The sequence below is a fragment of the Rhododendron vialii genome, chromosome 3a (assembly GCF_030253575.1).
Source record: "Rhododendron vialii isolate Sample 1 chromosome 3a, ASM3025357v1".
Taxonomy (NCBI): domain Eukaryota; kingdom Viridiplantae; phylum Streptophyta; class Magnoliopsida; order Ericales; family Ericaceae; genus Rhododendron; species Rhododendron vialii.
Window position 1 is genome coordinate 27,654,038 of NC_080559.1, and position 23,322 is coordinate 27,677,359.

At 41.4% G+C, this 23,322-nt stretch overlaps 1 protein-coding gene across 1 annotated transcript; it reads right to left on the reverse strand.

Annotated features, from left to right (window-relative positions):
* Window positions 1-14,635: 14,635 nt before the first annotated feature.
* LOC131318985 (zinc finger CCCH domain-containing protein 48) lies at window positions 14,636-21,838 on the reverse strand. Its single transcript, XM_058349065.1, has 9 exons — window positions 21,020-21,838; window positions 19,678-19,773; window positions 19,473-19,562; window positions 19,229-19,330; window positions 18,883-19,029; window positions 18,618-18,737; window positions 18,472-18,531; window positions 15,151-15,248; window positions 14,636-15,035 (listed from the first exon to the last, which is right to left on the reverse strand). The coding sequence occupies exons 1-9, from the start codon at window positions 21,473-21,475 to the stop codon at window positions 14,882-14,884; spliced, it is 1,323 nt and encodes a 440-aa protein (XP_058205048.1). The 5' UTR covers window positions 21,476-21,838; the 3' UTR covers window positions 14,636-14,881.
* Window positions 21,839-23,322: the final 1,484 nt, after the last annotated feature.

The following is a 23,322-nucleotide window of genomic DNA, read 5'->3' on the forward strand; positions in this document are numbered from 1 at the left end:
GAGGTATTGGTACCAATCCAACTGTCTTCTAATTCGGCCTGATGGTACCAATACCTAAAAAATGAGGTATTGGTACCTCTGTGTGAAAACAGCAGAATAGGGTCAGCTTGGGCCATCATGCCTTGTAGTACCCCAACGGCCTTCCAATACTTGATTTCTTGATCAACGAGACTTGGCGGAGGTATGCCATGTGGCCTTGGTCCCACCGATGTCCTCGGAACCATCATTGATGCATTTGCCTCATTTGATACTCTTTGGCTCACTCCTCGCCAACCTTGACCTCAGGCCAATCTCCGAGGCTTCTTGTGGCACCGTTAGGCTCCGGTGACAATGACCATATGCCGCCGGGCACTTGAACTCTTTGTGACATACCGGAACGTCCCTTGGCGTACAAAATCGCCTTATTAGCACGTTTTTCCTGAAATACACACAAAAATACCTTACGTGCATTATGGGATAAAAACGACTACTTAAACATATAAAAGCTACAAATTAGAGGATTAAAGCCCCAAGATTATACAATCTTGGGTGCTAATCAATAAGCGATAAAAAAATGGCATAGATTTTCGAATATAGAAATAAGAAGGTAAAAAGTTAGTGGAACATGAGTTCTTATTGGATAAAAAAATAAGTACTTATTTTGTTAGCGAAACGGGACCCTAAACGTTTGAGAGTATGAAAGAAGCATAAAGCAAAAGAGACAAGTAAGTAAATAAAACACCACCATTTAGATCTATTAAATCAAAATATTACTCTCATCAATTCCTTTTCCATGTAGCCTATTACTCTGCCACCACTTATATAAGTTAGATTTGAATTTTATCAATTGTGAGTATATCTCGATAGGGTTATGTGTGTGAGATCAAAAGCATTGGTGTTGAAAATGCTCATTCTTAGGGAATAATTATTCATTTTGGCATCTTGGTACCGTTTGGCACCTTGGTATTGAGATGCCAAAACGAACACTTATCCCCTAAAAATAGAGCATTCTCAACACCAATGCTTTCGATTTTTAACACATAGCCCTATCGAGATATACTCGTAATTGATGAAATTCCAATCTAACTTATATAAGTGGTGGTAGAGTAATGGGATAAATGCAAAAGGAATTGACGAGAGTAACATGTTGATTTAATGAATTTAAATAGTAGTATCTGATTTACTTACCTACCGCTTTATGCTTCTTCCACACTCTCAAACGTTAAATATTTGGATTGAAGAGAGGAAAGGAGGAGCAAAAATGCAAAGATGCATGTGAGGGATCACTTCTCATGACTGCCATTGATAATGACAATGATACTCGAGATCATTATCTCTTTCACACGCTTCTTCTCCTTACACTTTCCTTTTCTTCTAAGAGCAAATCCGCACTCAAATCACTTAGAAATCTTCTTTTTTTCTATACAAACTCCTCATTCCAATTGAAACGTAAGAGACACTCTCTCGCTAGATATCTTTTTACCATAGTCCAATTGTACATGTAGGGGGATGAAAACAATTGATGCTTTCTGATCAACTGGATTGCAACGGCTTTCTCGTGCCTCTTCACCGGAACCCTAATTCGTCGTCGGAACCCTAATCTGCAAAATAGACAGGGGGTGAGCTCACCTCTGCCTCTCGTGGCAAAGGCCCTCTGATGCCAAAATTAGTATCACGTACTAGCAGTCAAACCCTAATTATCAGTAGGAAAGCAAGAATGCAAAGTATTGCGTACCTTTTTCCTCTAGTTTTACCTCATATTTATAGATTTATGGATGCTTGCTGCCCAAGTATCCACATTGCCATAGGATTCCTAACTCGTATAGGAAACCCAGGATATCAAGGAGTCTCGTTTCCTTTATCAGTTTATGGAAAAGAGTCCTTTTAAGATTCTTTCCCATTATGGGCCGAACATCTCATTCTCATTGGGTATCTTAATCTGATCCTATATTCCCGGGATCTTTATTCCTTTACGGGATATGACTATTCTGGAATCTTCTAGAGTATTCCCTCTGTTCCAACACTTGATTGGAGTCCTTTCCTTGTTCGGCCATCTCATTGCCGAACAGTCTGCCTGGATCAATGACTTCTCATGTTACTGGTCCATATCGTCGAACACCATCTTGCACGGCAACTGTCCTGTCTATGTTCAAACTATGGTCCCACGTACCATTTGTTCGGATATTAATTGCATCGCTTTCAACCCATTATCCCTCGTATCACGTACTCGGTTCTTACTTTATCTGTTCGGCTGTATCGTAACCAAACAGTTCTATTTGGACCAGCTACTTCGCATGCAACTTGGTCCAAGGTAATCGGAATGTCACTATCTGTTGATCAGTCAGCACTGACCGGCGATCAGTCATGTTCAATTTGAACACGTGTTCTTATATGCCACGTGTTCGGCAACTAAATGTATATGCTCGGGAATACCTCCCTACAATTGCTCCCCAGCTTCATTCATTTACCACTGTTGGGGGGCAATATATGAAGCTTTAGAAACAAAAAATTTATTTAGATCAGACTCTTCTGATCCCGTGCAGTCACTGCTCTAATATTCATTTGATGCTTTGGCGCTTTTTGCCTTCGTGCCATCCCGAGGCATCGATTCCACGTGGCACGTTTCGTATGCCTATCATTAATCTCGAACTGACGTTCTATGAAACGGCGTCAGAATGGTTTTTGCTTTCCGTTACCTTAACCTGTAACGGCGTGTGAGGAGACGTTTCATCTCCGTCTCTGGCTTTTAAACCCAAGATATAACTCGAACTTTCAGTTTCTTTTCTCTCTAAGCCTTCCGCCATCGGCGCCGTCTGCAAACTCGATTGCATTCCAGGGAATTGTCACAGTATTTTTGTAAGATTCTCGTTCTCACTCCATTTCGTCTGCTTAGGTTTCCATCTGAGATCTCATTCTCAGATTTGTGGGTTGTTTCTAGGGTTTCAATTCGTACCCATTTCCAGTTTTTCTTCTTTTCTGAATATACTCATGGCGGATGACAACCCTCCTAGACCCGGTAAGTTTAGGAAGCTTTGTGATACCCCTGCTGTCATGGCAGCATTTAGAGAAAAATATAACGTCCCTGAGAATGTAGGTTTTGAACTCGCCCCTTTAGGTGCAGACAGGGATGGCGGTTCATGGGATATGATGTGTATCCCAATTGTAGCCATTGTCGAAGGTGGGGTTCGTTTTTCCCTCTACCCACTACTCCGCCAGATTTTAAGCTGGTACCGTCTTACACCCATGCAAGTTTCAACCAATGTTTTCAGACTGATAATGGGGACTATAGCCCTAAATGGGATTCTAGAGACCCAATTAGGAATCTGGGACATCCAGTGGTGGTATAGTATAGTACTAAACCCCGAGTACAATACTTACTACTTCAAAGTTAGGACGGCAGAGAAGCGCTTCGTGCTCAATCTGCCAGATTCTGCTCGTGACCACGAGATCGACTTCCTCTATGTGACTGGAGCATTCGAGCCTTTAGGGGAAGATGGCCAAGTGCTGGGGCTCCATTGCCCCCACATATGGGGCTATCCACGTATGATCTTGCTTTTAACTTTTGTAATTTCTTCATTTACTGCTTTCTCGTAGCTTTTCTATATGTCTAACTTTGTTTTTTCAATTCGGATCTCGCAGCTGAAAACGCTAACCATCGTCCCAGACGTGTACCGAGCAACATCCGAACAGAGGATATTAACAAAGTCCTAAAATATACAGGCGTGACTGGTACCCGAACAGCAGGTCAGGGTCGTGACGCTGACGTACTTCTGGGATACGATCCTGCGTACAGAGGTGTCATCGACAGGAGGCTTGCTCACCCCAGCACCAGTGCCGCCTTTACATCAACTGCTCCTCAGCCTAAGAGCACAAGAGCTAACGCTGGAGTAACTGTAGCTGGTCAACTGGGTGAAATCCCTATTTCTGAAGGAGTTCCGTTACCTCGAGTTAGAGTTCGAAGATCCTCTCGGAGACAGGTCATTCCTCTTCAATCCGAACAGCCAGTATTGAATCTTGACACCAGCCAATCGTCCTCTTCAGGTTACTCTCAATCTCCTCCTAACTCAAGCACCATGACACGTCAGCCTTTAAACCTCAGCTCCCTCTTCACCGTCTCTTCTCGGGGACGAGGATCTGGTCGGGTAGCTTCCACAGGGAACGCTCCTCCTGTACCCCGTCGTAACAGAGGAGGTTCGACCCGCTCCACTTCATCTCGTGAAGTGGATACTACCGTAGAGGCCAGTGATGCTCACAGAGACAAACGGCCTAGATCAGAAGACCCAACTGGTACTGCTTCTCAAGCAGATACTGAAACACATCACCCTGTTTCACCAATTTCGCAAGTACTTCCTCAAACATGGACTCTTCCATTCACTAGAGGAGACCGTCCCGTTCACGTCGGGGACAGTGCTAGTTCGTCGGAAACAGCACTTGCTTTGGCTCAAGGGTTGCTACTCCCTGTTGACTTACAGAAGGAGTCTTCGTCTCCCCCTGATCGGCTTGTGTCCACTGGTCTCGTCAGTGGGATCAAGGTAACAAAAACTTCTCTTTTTGTTTTAAAGCCCCATCTTTGTAATATTTAAGAGAAATGTTACTCACGTTTTGGTATTGCTACAGTTTATCCAAAAAATGGTCGTACTGGGCCAAAAATTCCAAGAAGCTGAAGCCGAGAGGATCAGGCTTTTAAATGACAACACTAGGCTGATCCGAACAGTCACAAGATTAGAGAGGGGGAGAGATAAAGCTAAAGCTGATCTCTTCGAGATAAAAGGCAAGCTTGAGACCACGGAAGAAAGCCTTCATCAAGTTTTGGCCGAGATGGACAGCACCAAAAAGGCATCCTTCGAAGATGGTTATCAGAAGGGTTTTGATGCCACAATGGCTAGCTATGTAAAGCAGATGCCGATCATTCAGGACGAGATTTGGGTTGCTTGCTGGGAGGCGTGCCTTACAAAGGTAGGAGTTGTTGAGGATTCTCCCTTATGGGTTGAGAATGATCTACCAAGTCGCCAAGTTACAGCTCCAACGGATGATGTTAATCAACAGATTGACGACTTTGCAGACGTTGATGAAGAAATACAGGTAGAATCACAAGATGATGTTGATCAATCATCTGTTCGGGAAGTGACCACTGAGATTGTTGTCCCAGAGGTACAAACTGCTGCTGCTGCTGCTGTTGTTGCTGGGGCTGATGTCCCTCCAGAGATTCAGAACCTGGATTGAAAAAGTAGCAGGTAGTTTTTTGTTTGATTTAAATCACCTGGCTGGTCCTGCATGACCATAGCTTCTTTACCCTGCGTGGTACCAGTACTGTCTCTATTTTGATAACACAGGTATTCAGCCCTTCGTGGCATAACATTTATGTTTTTGTTCGGCTATCCTCGTGTTTGCATATGTTCGGATGCAAATAGTTTTAATCTTAAGTATTTCGTACTTTGATCATTTTAATCATATATATTGCCTGTTTGCATAAGTATTTCGTACTTTTAGCAAATTCTACAAACATGATTATTTGTACTGAATCTAAATCGTTAAACTTTGCGTTGCAGTTTCTCGTACTGTTGACTTGTATTTTTCACGTAAATACAAACAAGTGTATTCATACCTAAAAATTGTTGCAACAGATTGTTAAGTTTCACGTACTCAACCAAATTTAAGTTTCACGTACTTGAATTAGTGTGGCTTAACATATATTCGTTATGCTTTAAGCCATACCAATAAATTTTTACAAGTGTCTCGTACTGTAAATTCCATACAAGTGTGTTCATACTCGTATTCGTTAAGTTTCACGTACTTAGAACATCACACAAGTGTTTCGTACTTTCGTTTAAGTTTCACGTACTTTAAGAATCATACGTGCGTTTAAGTTTCACGTACTTAAACAAGGCATACAAGTGTGCTCATACTTGTTAAAGGTTGTTGAAAATCACATAAGTGTTTCATACTTGTGTTTAATAAGTTTCACGTACTTAACTGTTCATAAGTGTTTCATACTTGTGTTTAATAAGTTTCACGTACTTAACTGGTCTTAACTGTTTACCCTGCACCCCAATACGAATGAGGAAAACCAATCTCGTAGTTCGTATTTAAAACAAATACCAACAATTACACTAGAACACAACAGTTATACTAAAAGGTGATTGTATTCTTAATCTGTAAAACTTAAGAGGGCGTTATTCGTACCCCTTTTAACTAGAATAATCAAAAACTAGAACAAAGGAATTATATTCGTAATTCCCACACAAGTACGTAGTGCAAATCTAAAATAGAACTGAAATGATTCTTTAAACAAAGAATTTTCGTAGATTATGGACATTCCAAGGCCTCGGAAGTGGATGACCATCCAAATCTGCCAATTTGTAGGCCCCTATACCAACAATCTCGGTAACTCGATAAGGGCCTTCCCAATTGGCTCCCAACTTACCTTCATTGGCCACCTTGGTGTTGCCGAGCACTTTTCGTAGTACGAGGTCCCCAACACCAAACTCTCGAGGGTGAACATGCTTGTTATAGCTCTTCATTAGCTGCTCCTGGTAGGAAGCCAGATGGACCAATGCCCTTTCTCTCCTCTCCTCGGCGAGATCAAGCTCGATTTCAAGGGCCTTATCATTGCCTCCACTTTCAACCAAAACGGTCCTGTTGGTCGGCAAACCGACTTCCAAAGGTATGACAGCCTCTGTTCCATAAGCTAATGAATAGGGGGTCTCTCCCGTAGACCTCCTAGGCGTTGTTCGGTGTGCCTATAAAACCAATGGTAACTCGTCAGGCCACTTCCCCTTAGCTTTGTCCAGCCGTTTCTTGATCCCGTCAAGGATAGTTTTATTAGACGCCTCTGCTTGCCCATTACTCTGAGGGTAGGCTGGAGTGGAATAATAATTTTGTATTCCATACTGAGCACAAAAAGCCTTGAATTTCTTCTGAAATTGGGATCCATTATCTGTGATCAATGAGTATGGGACCCCAAAGCGAGTGATGATGCTTTTCCACACGAACCTTTCTATCATAGGTTCAGTGATTTTGGCCAGTGGTTCTGCCTCAATCCACTTAGTAAAATAGTCAGTTGTCACAAGAAAGAATCTTCGATTCCCAATCGCTTTGTGTAGTGGACCCACGATGTCATCCCCCATCGGCGGGTGTTCGAATCATTGGTGAGAATTTTTGACACTTTTCACAAATCTTCACATACACCTTTGCATCTTCCTGCATGTGTGGCCACCAGTAGCCTTGGGTAATTGCTCAGTGGGCAATAGATCTGCCTCCAGCATGGCTCCCACATGTTCCCTCGTGGATTTCATGAAGAAATTTCTGTACCATCTCAGGATGCACACATAGCAAATATGGGCCTGTAAAGGATTTCCTGTATAACTTATCCTTTGGGGACAGCCAGAACCGAGCAGATTTGATTCTTATCTTGTGGGCCTCCTTTTTGTCAGGAGGGAGTATCTCGTCTCGTAAGAACTCCATGATTGGGTCCATCCAACTTGGTCCTTGGTTCACGTCCAAGACCAAGTCTATGTTCTTCCCAATGCTCGGCTCATTCAGATATTCTACTGCCACCTTCCTTTTGAACTCAGTTGGGACAGCTGCAGCCAACCAAGCTAATGAATCTGCATGAGCATTCTGTCCAGAGCTTATCTGTTCAATATACACCCTTTCGAAGGTATCAAGCAGGTCCTTGGCTGCCTGCACGTAGGCCACCATCTTTTCATTTCGAGTTTCGTACTCGCCGGACAGCTGGTTCACCACAAGCTGTGAATCACAATACACCCTTACCCGTCTTGCTTTTAGGGTTTTCGCACTCCTCAATCCAGCTAAAAGTGCCTCGTACTCTGCCACATTATTTGATGCATTAAAGCCTAGCTGAACAGATAGCTCTAACATCACTCCATCAGGGGGAAAAAGCACAATCCCAATCCCTGACCCTGTGTTACATGCTGATCCGTCAACATACAGCTTCCATTCCATGGGATCCTGTTCGGCTGAAGGTTGATCCTTCATGGATGATGTCTTAGTCACTTGTTCCTTTCTCGTAGGAGGTAGGGGAGCCACAGTGGGTGAAAATTCTGCCACAAAATTAGCCAACACTTGGCCTTTGATTGCTGTGCGTGGCTGATATTTGAGATCGTACTGGCTTAACTCCACGGACCATGTCGAGATCCTTCCCGAAAAGTCTGCCTTTTGTAGCAACGATTTTAATGGAAACTCAGTATAAACCACAACCTTATGGCTTTAGAAGTAGTGTGGCAATTTCCTTGTGGCTGTCCTAAGTGCCAGGACAAGGTTTTCTAAAGGCAGATATCTCGTCTCTGGCTGTGGAGTTGACAAAAGTGGGGGTTCTGCCAGGTACTTCTTCAGGTCCTGGAAGGCTTGCTCACATTCTGCTCCCCATTCGAATCCCTCTTTCTTTTTTAGTAACTGAAAAAAGGGTCTGCACTTATCACTTGACCTGCTAATGAATCTGTTAAGTGCTGCTGTCATTCCAGTCAGCCTCTGGACTTCTTTGGTAGTTCTGGGACTCTGTAGTCTCTGTAGGGCATCAATCTGATCGGGGTTTGCCTCTATCCCTCTCATGGTTACCAAATGGCCCAGGAACTTTCCTGAACCAACTCCAAACGCACACTTCAAGGCGTTGAGTTTTAGTTTATACTTCCTTAAGATTTCGAACACTTCTTTTAAGTCAGTAATATGCCCTCCTTTTTCTCGACTCTTTACCACCATATCATCTATGTAAACTTCCAAAGTTTTTCCAATGAGCTTCTTGAACATAATGGTTGCAAGTCTTTGGTATGTTGCCCTAGCATTCTTCAGCCCAAACGGCATAACACTATAACAGTACAACCCTCATGGTGTAATAAACGAAGTCTTCTCTTGATCAGGTTCAAACATAGCAATCTGATGAATCCTCGATATGCATCGAGAAAACTCATTCGCTCATAACCAGAGGTTGCGTCGTCAATCTTGGGCAGAGGAAAACTATCCTTAGGGCACGCTTTGTTTAGGTCTGTGAAGTCTACACAGACACGCCACTTTCCATTCTTTTTCTTCACCACAACGGTGTTGGATAACCACTCTGGGTAGTGGACTTCACGTATTGCTTTAGCCTCCAGTAAACGATCGACTTCCTCAAATACTGCATCAACATGCTGCACGGTTGCCCTCTGTTTTTTTTGAATAATCGGCTTGTGCTGAGGGTCAATGTTTAAATGGTGACAGATCACATCTGCATCCACCCCGGGCATTTCCTCTGGCACCCATGCGAAAACATCAATATACTCTTTTAGAAATCTTATCGATTCAGCCTTTTCGTCTGCCGGTAGTGATTCTCCAATTAAAAAATATCTTTCAGGATCAGTCTCGTTGATCTGAATCTTCTCCAAGCCTTCAACCACTTTTTCAGCCGGACTTCTTCCAACATCCTCGATAGTTGGTTGATCAGGTACTTCTAATGTATGAACATGGTGGACCTTTGGGGCAGTTTTGATAATGGAAATCAAACACTGTTGTTCCACCTTCTGGTTGCCTTTAAATACCTCAATCCCATTTGATCCTGAGAATTTCACCATCTGGTGATAAGTCGAGGAAACTGCTCTCATCTTGTGCAACTATGTCCTCCCTATAATCGCGTTATAGGAAGAAGGAACATCGACCACTAGGAAATCTGTTCTCGACACCACTGATCCAGCCCGAACAGGTAACGTAACCTTTCCTAGGGGCCAGACTGCTCCTGCACCGAACCCAATGAGAGGTGTTGTAGACTGTTCTAAGTCTGTTTGGGCTAGCCCCAGCTTCTTGAATGCATCGTAGTACAATATCTCTGTATAACTCCCCGAGTCCACTAGAATTCTCTCAATGTCATATTCTCCAACTCGTAGGGTTACGACCAATGCATCGTTGTGGGGTATTTGGACCTCCCCCAAGTCATCGTCAGTGAATGCTATGCTCTCGTTGCACACATCATTCTCTCGTCCTCTCTTATTTCCCAAACGCATCACATGCTGATCGTGTTTGACTTGCCTTTGCAACAGCCTCACCTCATTCCTCGTATAAGGTGTAGCCAACCCATGTATCATATGGATCACACCTTTAGGGTTTTGCTCGTAACCCAGCTCCATAGCCTTCCCTTTCTCCTTAGGATCCTCCTGGATAAATTTCTTGAGATAGCCCTGAGAGACCAAATCATCAAGGTGCCTCTTGTACATCTCACAATCCTCGGTCATGTGGCCCCAATCTTTGTGGTAACTGCAATGTTGATTCGTAGCACGTTTTGCATCCTTGTCTCCGCCTAGACTCGGGGGCCACTTGAAATATGGCTGATTCTTTGTCCGATAAAGAATCCTGTATATTGGTTCCTTCCAAACCGTAGTGATAGAAAAGAAAGCTTTTGGGTCAGAAGCTTGTTTATCTTTGTACGGCTCTTTCTTAGCCTGCCCATATTCCCTTCTCTCTCTATAAGTCTTGGGCTCTGGCTTATCCACCTTTTTGGCAGGTGCCTTCGGCTGTTCGGCAACCGTCCTGCCATCCTCACGGAGTATGTCATCCTCCATTCTGGCGTGTTGTTCTATCCGTTCCATCAATTTAGCCAAAGTGGCTACTAGATGTTTATTCAATGATCGGCGTAGCTCCCCCCGAACAGGTAAACCAGTCTTGAAGGTGGCTATTGCGTATTCCTCACTGCAACTTTCAATCTCGTTGAAAGTTTCCCAGTACTTCTTTGCATAATCCCTGATTTGCTCGTTCTCCTCCTATTTCATGGTGGAAAGACTCTCAAAGGTCTTTGGGGCTTTTCTGCTTGTCAAGAACCGAGCAGTGAATTCCTCGGCCAACTGCCTCCATCCTCGTATGGATCGTGGGGCCAGTTTATGAATCCAGGATAAAGCCACTTTGCCAAGACTGGAGGGAAACATCTTGCACAAGATGGAATCATCCCCTTCATGCATAAACATAGCCTGTTGATAATGTTGTATGTGAGCCACGGGATCCGTATTTGTCTCGTAAAGTACGAACGCACCGTGCTTCACTCTGCTCGGCAACCTAGCCTCTTGCAGCCTCTTTGTAAATGGGGAGGCCGCAATATTACTTAATGCCTTGCGTGCTGCTTCTCGTGCAGTCACTGTCCTATCCTCGAACTCCTTGGATTTGTGAACCGTGGCTTTGGCCCAATCAGCATCAGGTCTTTCGTACCTGTCTCGATGATGTTTCCTTGTTCCCTCCTCTTCGGGGGTGGAACTTCTGTCTCTGCTCCTCCCTTTTCGTGAAAAAGCCTTTCTCTCGGGTGTTCGGCTTTTACTTCTTCTTCCCCTTTTTCGTGGAGAAGCCTCATAATGCCCTATGACAGGACTTCTGCTCCTTCTTCTTCGTGAATGGGTCTGCTTATGGACTACCAGCGTCCTTCCATCTCTTTGGGAATGCCTACGAGAAAGTCCAGAATCTTCTGGGTGCTCTCGTACCCGTTGCAACTCCTGTATCTCATACTCTCATTTTTTAATTAAACGAGCATACTCCTCGATTTCCCTTCTCTTCTTATCAAGGACATCGTTATCATCGTGTATACTTCTTGAATGGATAACTGACTCATCCCTTCGATGAGACCTACTCCTTCTCGTGGAGCCAGTAGCAGTTTTGTCTCCTTTTTCTTTGGAGTTACCTCTGTCATGTCTACCAGTTGGCTTTCTCGGAGCGCCTGGTGGGGATTTATCTCTTCCCCCACCCAACTGGTCCTTTGGACTAAATGGAGTAACTGGATCTTCTTCCATCGTACTTATTTTTCTAAAAAGCTGCTTCGTTTCCCACAGACGGCGCCAATTGTAGGGGGATGAAAACAATTGATGCTTTCTGATCAACTGGATTGCAACAGCTTTCTCGTGCCTCTTCACCGGAACCCTAATTCGTCGTCGGAACCCTAATCTGCAAAATAGACAGGGGGTGAGCGCACCTCTGGCTCTTGTGGCAAAGGCCCTCCGATGCCAAAATTAGTATCACGTACTAGCAGTCAAACCCTAATTATCAGTAGGAAAGCAAGAATGCAAAGTATTGCGTACCTTTTTCCTCTAGTTTTACCTCATATTTATAGATTTATGGATGCTTGCTGCCCAAGTATCCACATTGCCATAGGATTCCTAACTCGTATAGGAAACCCAGGATATCAAGGAGTCTCGTTTCCTTTATCAGTTTATGGAAAAGAGTCCTTTTAAGATTCTTTCCCATTACGGGCCGAACATCCCATTCTCATTGGGTATCTTAACCTGATCCTATATTCCCGGGATCTTTATTCCTTTACGGGATATGACTATTCTGGAATCTTCCAGAGTATTCCCTCTGTTCCAACACTTGATTGGAGTCCTTTCCTTGTTAGGCCATCTCATTGCCGAACAGTCTGCCTGGATCAATGACTTCTCATGTTACTGGTCCATATCGCCGAACACCATCTTGCACGGCGACTGTCATGTCTATGTTCAAACTATGGTCCCACGTACCATTTGTTCGGATATCAATTGCATCGCTTTCAACCCATTATCCCTCGTATCACGTACTCGGTTCTTACTTTATCTGTTCGGCTGTATCGTAACCGAACAGTTCTATTTGGACCAGCTACTTCGCATGCAACTTGGTCCAAGGTAATCGGAATGTCACTATCTGCTGATCAGTCAGCACTGACCGGCGATCAGTCATGTTCAATTTGAACACGTGTTCGGCAACTAAATGTATATGCTCGGGAATACCTCCCTACAATACATTGCATAAATGAAGCTTTCACTTTATAGCCTTCCCCATCTCCCAATGACGAATGTGGTCATATTGATCAAAGACTTTCATTTCACTACCAAAATCTTCTTAGAAATTTTCTTGATTGTTCCATCCCTCCACAATGCTCTAGAATTATCCACACAACTCTAGCACATTTCCCTACCAAAATCTTCTTAGAAAATTTCTTGATTGTTCCATCCCTCCACAATGCTATAGAATTATCCACACAACTCTAGCACATATATCATGTCTCCTGTTTCATTCTCTAGGATCTTTGAAATATTTTGAACTTTTTTCGAAAGGCCTAATGCTAAGAGTTCCGATCATGGGGTGTACATATAGAGTACAATGCCGCATGGGAGCCCACTACAGGTCCCACACGAATCATCAGTTGATAAATTTTTTCAAGTGGCCCCATAAAAAATCAGCTCAATTGAACTAACTTCTAAATGAAAAGTTAGAAGAAGATTGGATCAAATACCTACACACATTCAATTGAGCAGAAAAGTAAGGAGAAGATTGAAAAAAAAAATTAATGTTTACCAACGGATCGAATCAACTACGCCGTATGTACGCTCCATGATCAGTACTAAATAGTCGAGCTCTTTTTTTTGCTTGAAAACTTTTTTTTAGAAAATGATTTCAATTTTTTTTTTGGGAATTGTATTTCTAATAAACAATTTTTATTAGTTTGAAACTATTAAAATAAAAGTTTTTTATATTATAATAGTTTTTTGTAGATTGAAAAAGTGATGTGGCAAATTTTGGTTATCCAATTTTGATATACTATTGTGGGCCTCTATATTGCTAACATTAACAACTCCTTAAATGGATAATCAAAAGGTGATGTAGCAATTTCTGATTATCCAATTTTGATTAGTCCACAACGGATGCTCTTTAGCAATATCCTAAATGGATAATCAAAAGCTGATGTGACAACTTTTAATTTTCCATTTTTGATTAGCTACTAGTGTAATGCTCTTTTAATGACTTCATTGCCTGAAATTAATTTGTTAAAAAAAGTAGACTTTGGCCTTGTTCCGCTAAAATTCTTATTTTTTAAGTACTTATTTTCCGCTTTATGAGTCAAATCATTCTCTTATAATATATTATTTTTAATTCTAAAAATAAGTACTTATTTATTTGCCTTAGCAGAACGGTGCCATTTGACATCCTTGAAGAAAAGCTCAGCATGATTTCTGCATTGTTTCTTACCTAAACCATAAGCAAATATTGCCCACAAAAAGTATCCACATCGAATATTCTTTTTGGTGCCAGCCAAAAGCTCTAATTTTTTAAAAGCCCTAATTTTCTATCAACCCAAATATGAGAATAGGGATTATTTTGAAAAATTAGGGCAAACTAATTTGTTTTAAAATCAAAGAAATCTAAAGAAGAAACAGAAAAATAGGAAAGTTCAGTAGGGAGACATGAGTGATTTACAAGTTTTGGATCTAAGCCTTCTAGTTTCGAGATCTTGACCTACGAGTTTCTTCAAGTTTCATTCGATTTTGTAGAGAGAGAGAGAGGAGGAGGAGGAAGTCAAATCTAAGCTTTAACCTTTCCCTTATTTCCCGGTCATTTTTTTGGGTGAAATTTTGAATTGAAAATTTTGAGAGTGGATGCCATTACTTAATCCTAGTTAGCCCTCCACATCAGGCGGTGTACATTTGATGTGCATGGGTGGAGTACACATAGCATTTCTGACTGTTTCCCAAATGAGTGCCTGTTCAGGCCCTTCTCACAACATCAGAAACAGCCACCCATGTTTGAGGAAGAGTTGTGCAGACAAACTTATAAACCGCAGTTGCCAGACTCTAAATGAAACTCAGAACAACAATAGAGAGAGAGCCACAGAATAAGCCACAACACTTCTGGTTGAAAAACACTCACGCTAGAAGTCCAGACGAAATCCTGAGAAAAAGCTTTTATTGCCAAAGTGCTTCTCAATTATAATAAGTTCAATTACAAGTACATCATGGCTGGAAACTATGGTTCCAAACTTCCAAATCAACTAAACAACTAACCTTAAATACTCAAAACTGAAATTATTGTCTTCTCATTCCCCATCGCAAGCTCATAAATACAAGGAACTGGTTAAAAAAATGAAAATAAAAAGAAAAAACTACATTACGGTGAAGATGGACAGTGACATTATTCAACGAGCAGTAGCTGTACTGGCGGTTGGTTCAGCTAACCATTTCCATACTCTCACTTTACCAGTTCCATCACCAGTAAAAAACAGGCCACCTGGACCAACCTGTATGGACCGAACCTCTTGCTTTGCAAATATTTTGCCCCTCTCGGAAAATCTACACCAAAGAAGAAAATTCACTCAAACGAAAGAAAAGAGAGAATGGAAGTAATTAAGCAGCCAACTTGTACTTACAATCAGGAAAATAAAACAGTATTCAAAGGAAAACTTACGATGGCAAGTCATAGGCTCGCACAGAGTTGTCATTGCAAGAGCAGAGTAAGACTGGCTTGGCTTCTGAATCATGCATCCCGCAAAGCGTAAGCAGTCCCTGTAACAGCCAGCTTAGCCCATTGAACTAAATGTTGTCACCGAAAACATAGCTATAAGTGACACAAGTAACTTTGGATATTAGTAGGTAGTGAAGTTGAATCCCAAATGCACAGAAATAAAAGAAAATGGCGCAGGCGAGATTTTGGACATTATATTAATCAACTAAATGGTATCCATTGGAGAGCGGAGAAGATCACACAAACACTGTAAGTTCAATGGCATTCAGCACTTATGTACTTTTCATCTAACCCTAGCTCATCTTGGTTACACCATGAATTCTCCATCAGTCGTCCTATCAAGTACTATATAAAGGCCGATCCTGATGCTATTATTTAGAAGATCTGCATTCCCCACAAATCTGAACAACTACCGCAAATAAACTGGAGGAAAGCTACCCTACTGAGCAGTACAATCCTCCAAACTGTAACTTCGGGAAAATGCATCTACTTAGCCCCTTAACAATAAGCTTGAAAGAGGAACTACTTATCACTTCCAAGAACAGCCAATACACACACAAAACAATTACTATGAAGTGCAAGTATACACGTCATGGGGAATAAAACAATCTAGCCAATGAAATTGTGCAAGAACCATAAACGAACATTAATTGTCCACGTGGATCATGATTTTCTAACATTGACAATGACTCATGGTCACGCTTGAATGCTGCAACAACTGGAGTCGGTCCTTTAACTATCAGACATGTAGCTCAGGAGATGACAAACTTTGACCACTGCTGAAGAGTAACTTCGTCTGATAAGTATGAACCAGAAAGTGAATGAATGCATCTCTTACATAGAACATCACAAGACTTGAACAACCGAACGAACGTGCTACTGTTAATCCAACACTTCAAGGAACCTTCTCTTTTCGTTAAGTCAGTATGAACTATCCTATATCACCTCCAAAAGAGTATATTCCTGGATCACTCAAGCATAAAGAATCAGTTGAAAATCTGCTATCCGAATAACCAATAGCGAAGTTAAAGTAGCATGTAACCATTAAAAGCATCCTTGAAAGGGAACGAATAAGGGATTAAACCGAGGTTAGCATGGCGACGTAACAACAATAACAATTTTCGGAAAGGTCGTGTTGGGAAGGAGAATGAACCCCGCGTTCAAATCCTATGAGGCTATGGGTGTTATGGAATGTTGGTTCTGAGTGAGATGGCATGGAGCCTCATGAGATGATTGCAGACATTGGAACAGCAAGCAACCACCAGCAATGTTGGATGAAGAGAAAAACAAGAAGCAAGCTTTTATGAGAAAATTATCATGGTTTGTTCTTCCATGGTTCTTAAAAGGAGGTTGTGCCACCCATGCATAATGTTTGGGACATAGGGCTTGTCCTTCTCGCCAAGACAACTCGTCCGCTTCTCATCCACCAACTTAATTTCTTATGCCGAAACCTCATGATGAATGAAAGGTCGTGTCATGGGAACATATGCTCATGCCGTGGAAGAGCTTGGAGTATCGCGGTTACGGTCAACCAACAGGTTTTCTTCTTACAGCTGCGGCCAAAACACTCAAAATATTATACCCCAAGATAACACAATTAAAAGTCTTAACCACAAGGATTATTTATGATAACAATCTAACAAGAAAAGAAACTACGATCAAACTTTGATTAGTGTCAGGTTTCCTGATACCTGAGAATCAGAGTGGATGGCTTCTACTCTTACCATGTCGACTTCTCTGAGAATAGTTATTAAATAACATGCCCTCTGAGTTCAGAAATACTCATCTCTTTGGGTACACTACACAATTCTATGATGCATGGACACAGGGACATGGGAATTCTAAAAAAATGGGGAAACGGACACGGTGGGGGACACGCCACGTGTATATTTATTTATTTATATTTTTTTTCCAAGTTTAAATGGCAAAATGTGGACAAAACGAAAAAATCCATAGTTCATTCAAACAAAACAAGACATCCATAAGTTCAATACAACCCTAAAGAAAAATTAGAGTTTGACCCCTTAAAATTTTATAAAAAATTACAATTTGGCCCCCAAATTTTTTAAAAATACAGTTTGAACCCATTTTTAAAAAAAAAATTACACTTTGACCACCCACCGTGTCCCCAGCCGTGTCCCTCTCAAAAATTTAATTTAAATTATGGGACACGCATGTCCCCGTGTCTAACACTGCAATACGTTGACCTCTAAAGGTGTCGGTGCTTCATAGCTGCACATTATTCCTTTTTGGTTACATCGTGTACTGGTAAGGGAAATACAATGCATGCGAAAGATGGTCAAATTTAACTACATTTTTGTATTCAAATATATAATGGGATGTACCTAAATACACAACTGGAAACGACATAGTTCTGCCCTGTATAATGAAAATAAACTTCAACAAACAAGAGACGTCCCAATGTCCAATGTTCAAACCACTGACCAGAGCACAAAGCACACCCAATATGAGTGCCTTAACAGGTAAAAGTGGTTATTAGTTCAAATAACTTCCCCTGCGGAGAAGGATATGGTTGACAATTAAAAAGTTCCCTAGCATATACTGTTTTGAGAAGCATTCAGGCATCACTATGGACTAATAGCAGACACCAGACAAAATAGAATGCATTACCTGTATGTACCTATCCTGTGCACCCAAAAATTAGCAGAATAAGACTGATGCCTTTCAAACTGCAACTGGTTCCCCCAACACACAAAGGCACTCACAGAGATGTGTTTATACGAGAGTCGAGATGTATCTATCCAAAGCAATTTCTATCTATCTATGCATATATATATATATATATATATATATATATATATAGAGAGAGAGAGAGAGAGAGAGAGAGAGAGAGAGAGAGAGAGAGGAACTATTTAAAGCCAATTTCACAGCGCCCATGCATTTTTTTTGTGAAGTAATTTGTTAGTAAACTCGATCATGTTCTATAGAAATGGAAAGATTCTACCAGAACCAAGACTTCAACAACGGACTCCCACTTTCAGCTCATAATGAACCAGTAATCAAGCGTAAAAAAACACAGACGCTAGAGATACTAAAAATAAGTCCGCACATGCACATCAACTAAAATGAAAATGCAGAAGATTGCATGAAACTATTGTATGAGTACTTATACCAACCACTGAACAATACTTCAGTGATAAGTAAATGTTAAAGACGTGACTTTTCGTTCAGATAAACTGAGTAGAACAGTATATAGAGACATGTGGACAAAGAAAGGACAGAGGACATAAATTGCAGACATACATGTTCTTCGGTGTGTGTATATGTTACTTCCAGGTTCCCACTTTCAGTTGCAACCCAAACCTACACAAACAGGGCAACAGCAAATATTTGTGTCTCAATCTCCATGTGCACGTTAATGCAGTAACTTATAGGGAGGAGCCACAAACCTTAATGGTTTTGTCCAAGGAACATGATAAAAGAAACTGATCCCAACAAAGAACAGACATCACGACTGAACTATGCTCCGACAGCGTTTGTACACACTGCAAAGTTTCAAGGCTCCATACCTACAAGCAAAATAGAAGCAATAAAGGCAAATGGCAAGAAATAATATCCCTAAATCTAATATTAGGATGAAAAAATTCCTAAGCTATATAAAGAATCAGAAATAACAGGAGCACGAGCATATCTCTTTACAAGTCTACCACTGACTTTTATAGATTGATCCATGGAACCAGAGTACAGCCTATTAGCTCCAACAACTAATGTGACAACAGCAAGAGTGTGACCCTTAAGTGTTGCGGCTGGATCAAAGCGATTTTCAACAGCATTAAATCTCCATGCCAATATAGTGCCATCCTGCAGAAGAAGCTTTTGTTAGAAGTTTACGGAGGAAAGAAAATATGATAATGCCAAAACAGAGTGAAAGGGAAGAAAGATAGAACAACCATGCAAGGGCTTTTTCTAGACAGGTTCCAAGAAGCACAACACAATTTCCATTCCAGGAACTATGAATAACCTACAAAGAATTAAACATGCACATGGTCAAAAAGCTCACCTGTGTCCCTGCAAAGAGTAAATCATTTCCCACAACCAAGGCATAGACTTGTCCAACCGGTCCATTAAGACTCAGGTCCATACTGGTTTGGGTGTTCCATGCCTGCAATATCACCATCAGAAAGAACCAAGAAGACGAGTTACTACTAGGCTAACACAACCAGCAAGTAGGTCGAGAACTATGCCAAAGAATTACTAAACTTTAACTCTTACCAACAGAGTGGAAAATAAGCCTCCCACCTTACCTTGACAACATTTGGTACACCGACAAATACCCATGGACCCTCACTAAGCATGCAACCGACTTCACCACCCAAATTAATCACCCCTGCACACTAAAGAAAACACGAATATATCACCAAATTTCATCAATTCTGCTACCCTCCATAAGCTTGACATAAAAACAAGGGGAAAAAATAAATGAAGCCTTGTATTTAACATAACACCAACCTGTCCAGATTGGCAGTCCCAAACCATCACATTCTTGTCCTTACTCCCAGTATAAAGCTTATCTGATCCAGATGGCATAGCAATTCCACTAACAAGCTGTTCCAAAAAAGGATATGCACATGAAGACCAAAAATTGACCCAAAAAAATATTTCTAAACATAGACTCTTTTGGAAAGATAACAAACCAACAGTAAGAAGCAAATAAATTTCTCTTTCTTCCCGAAATCACCACGGCACCCACCAATCAGCCATCATTCATCTGTGGCTCTGTTTCTTTCTTCAAGACTGTTCCGCTACTGACAGAACAGGTCCGGTTCAGTGAAGAAAACCGCTACAGAGCACTACGTATCGGAAACCGGCTGGGTCACCCCGCTATTTTCGATCCCACCACTAAACCGGTGAGTGTCTGAACCGGACACTCCGAAAACCTCTCCGAACTAGCAGAAACAGTTCATCAGGGTTGGTTTTCAAAACCTTGGTCAGTACAAACCCTTTTTTACATCACCATCTAGTGTCAATTTAACAACTAAGCCAAAAAGGAATGAAAAGCAAGAGATACACAATAGTTTGATGGATAACAAACCCCACAGCAAGAAGCCAAGAACTAAGAAGCAAAAAAATTCAACAAACAAAACCAAATTCAGCTTTATTGTGTCAAGGCTTACTCCCGGCTGTTATCAAGCCCTATGGGGCCAAGTCCACACGGGCTGTACCCGGCTTTAATTGGGCCCCCACAACTGGATGGTGGGGTTGGTCCTAGGATTAGTCAAGGCGCGCATAAGCTGGCACACACACCTAAGCTATCAAAAAAGACTAAACTCAAGAGATACCCAATTGTTCAAGGGGCTTCTACATTACCTCCTGGTTTCCCCTAAAAATAGACTCTCTCCAAAACACAACCAACCCAATAGCAAGAAGGAAATAAATTCAACAAACAAAACCAAATACAGCTCTCTATCGCGTCGAAGCCTATACAATCAACACATAACTCTTTTTGCCGCACCGTCCCCTGTCAATCAAACTACAAAACCGATCATATAACAACAAGCCAAAAACAACTGAAACTCAAGGACACACAATCACATGATGGGCTTTCTATCTACATTACCTCCTGGAGTCCCTAAAAATAGACCTTTCCAAATCACAACAAACCCAATAGCAAGAAGCAAAATCAATTCAACAAACGAAACCGAATTCAGCTCTCTATCATGTCGAAGCCTATAAATCAATACAAAATTCTTTTCACCACGCCAACCCGTGTCAATCAAACTACAAAACCAATAACTTAACAATAAGCCTAAAACAACTGAATCACTCACGATACACACAATTACCACATTACCTCCTGGTGTCCCTCAAGCTGGGTCAACATCGAAAAGCAGTCGCCGGTCGTCCACGAATGCAAGTACCTACACCTATCCCCGTAACTACAATTCCCCTGTACCCAGTAATTACAAATTTTCTCAGTCTTCTTCAGGACGATTCCCCTCCCCCCGCCTCCTCCTCCTCCTCCTCCTCCTCCGCCGTAGCCCCGTCCCCAGCTCGAAGAACTGGTGTTGCTAAAATTAGGGTTTCTACGGGGCATCTGCTGTTCGTCGGCGGCGAAGCCGTGGGGCCGTTTCGACGTGCCGTTGCGGGCAGATTGTTGTTGGGGCGGGGGTAGCTCCCTGTGCAGGTACGGGCAGGGGAAGCGGTCGCACTTGCCCGCTCGCCAGTTGAAGCAGACCTTCTGGTTTCTGGTGTCGGTCGAGGAAGGCCCTAGCCGCTGGAACACGCGCTTGTTGCCTTCTAAATCCATGATCGATAACTGTATACAATCGATGCGGAGTTACGAGTATCCTCCCCTGTGCGTCAATATCAATGGATGTGTAGTGTTTCGGATGTGATCATCACAGGGAGTGGTTCGGATCAACGGCCGGTAGGGCCTGTGATTCTCGAGATGAGGCGACTTAGAGAGAGAGACAGTAATGCGTGTGAAATTGTTGGGGGTTGGGTTGTGATGGAGAGATTTAGAAACCCTAATTTTTGTTGCAGAGGGGTGATGTGATGGTCTGTGTCTCGACTCGGTGGGGAAGACGGATTGAAGAAGGGAAATTACAACAGAGGGGCTGATTGATTTCTACTCAGTATTTTCTGATTTTATATTTTCCTTTTTTTTTTTTTTTGGGGGTTTCAGGTTTTTGATCAGATGCGTAAATTTTACGACGGAAGGGGTTCGGGGCGGTGCGAGTGTTTTATTCCTGAACTACCCTCGCAAGTTCCTACTTTTATTGTCACATATTGGAGTACTTAATTAGCTACAAGAACGGTAAATTAGTTTTTATTCAGGAGAGACACGCCCCAAAATACTTTGTAGTTTTCGGTGGAGATTCTTTAACTTTTTAAATTTTTTTGCTATAAGACCAAAACATGTTCAGATACTTTTATATTAGAATTTTAAGATGCACTTTCTTATTATATGATTTTAGTGATTTAAGTACTTTCATAGAGTACCATAAGGTTTTGCGTACTTTCATATGGCACTCTATGGGTTTTGGGCACTTTCATAGGCAAATTTGTCTTTATACTTATTTGATTGCAAAAGATGTTTGTCCTTAAGCTCAAAAAATATAAATATGAGAGATTTTTGGCCAAGTCTCCCTTTTTTATTTGTCTTGACGAGGAAAAATAAAAAATTGCGTAAGAAATAAGGACGGAAAATGCAGGAAAAAAATTTACTCCTTTGCTTCTTCTTCTTTCTTGCTTATAAGGAAAAAGATAATGCCAAAACTGTTTTTGTTGGTGCCAAAACTCTAGTGCTCAAAAGGCTTGTACTATGTGTAATGTACAAGACTTTTATACATTAGAATTTTGGCACCAACAAAAATAGTTTTGGCATTATCACTACCCTATGGACCTATTTATATAGCAACTTTTTAAAATTTTGGTCATACTTTTGGCCGTGCAATTTATTTTGTAAATACAATTCGTAAACGTAAACGTCAAAAATAATCATTTAATTAATTCAATCCAATTTTTAGCTAAGTATGTTCGTGATTTAACAGTTCATAGGAAAACGAGATCTCTAATATTAAGTCCTAAAATAAAGAGCAGATGGCTTCTTTACTAGTAGTATGTGATCAGTGGTCTTTTATATTATTCTCTCCATTCCAATTTGTTTATTCAATATCGAAATTTTGAATTATTAAAGGAGACAAAATGATTACATTTAAAAAGCTTTGGCGTTGTTCATTTTTCATTTTAACTTTATTTTTGTTTTTGTTTTTATTTTTTAATCATTATCTTATTTTCAAGAATACACTTTAAGTAACCCTATGACAATCTTGAAAAGAAATCCCGCCTTTTCTTCTTGAAATCAATGTTTGAGGAACTAATCCGATTATGAGGAGACCGGTAGAAGCCAAACTCAATGAATGCGTCATTAAAGACTTGGTACCAATAGACAGAGAGTTGGCCCCGGGGTAAACCCCACAAGCTCCCGACTTGGGCAACCTTCCATCCTGGGGTAACAAAAAAAAAAAGAAAAGATGAGGTAATACTCCTTTACATATAATATATAATATAAAATAGCTCAAAATTTTGTAAATCTTCTTGTTTGTACCGGTGGTAGTACGGGATGTTTTCACACTTGGTGTCGAGTTCGAG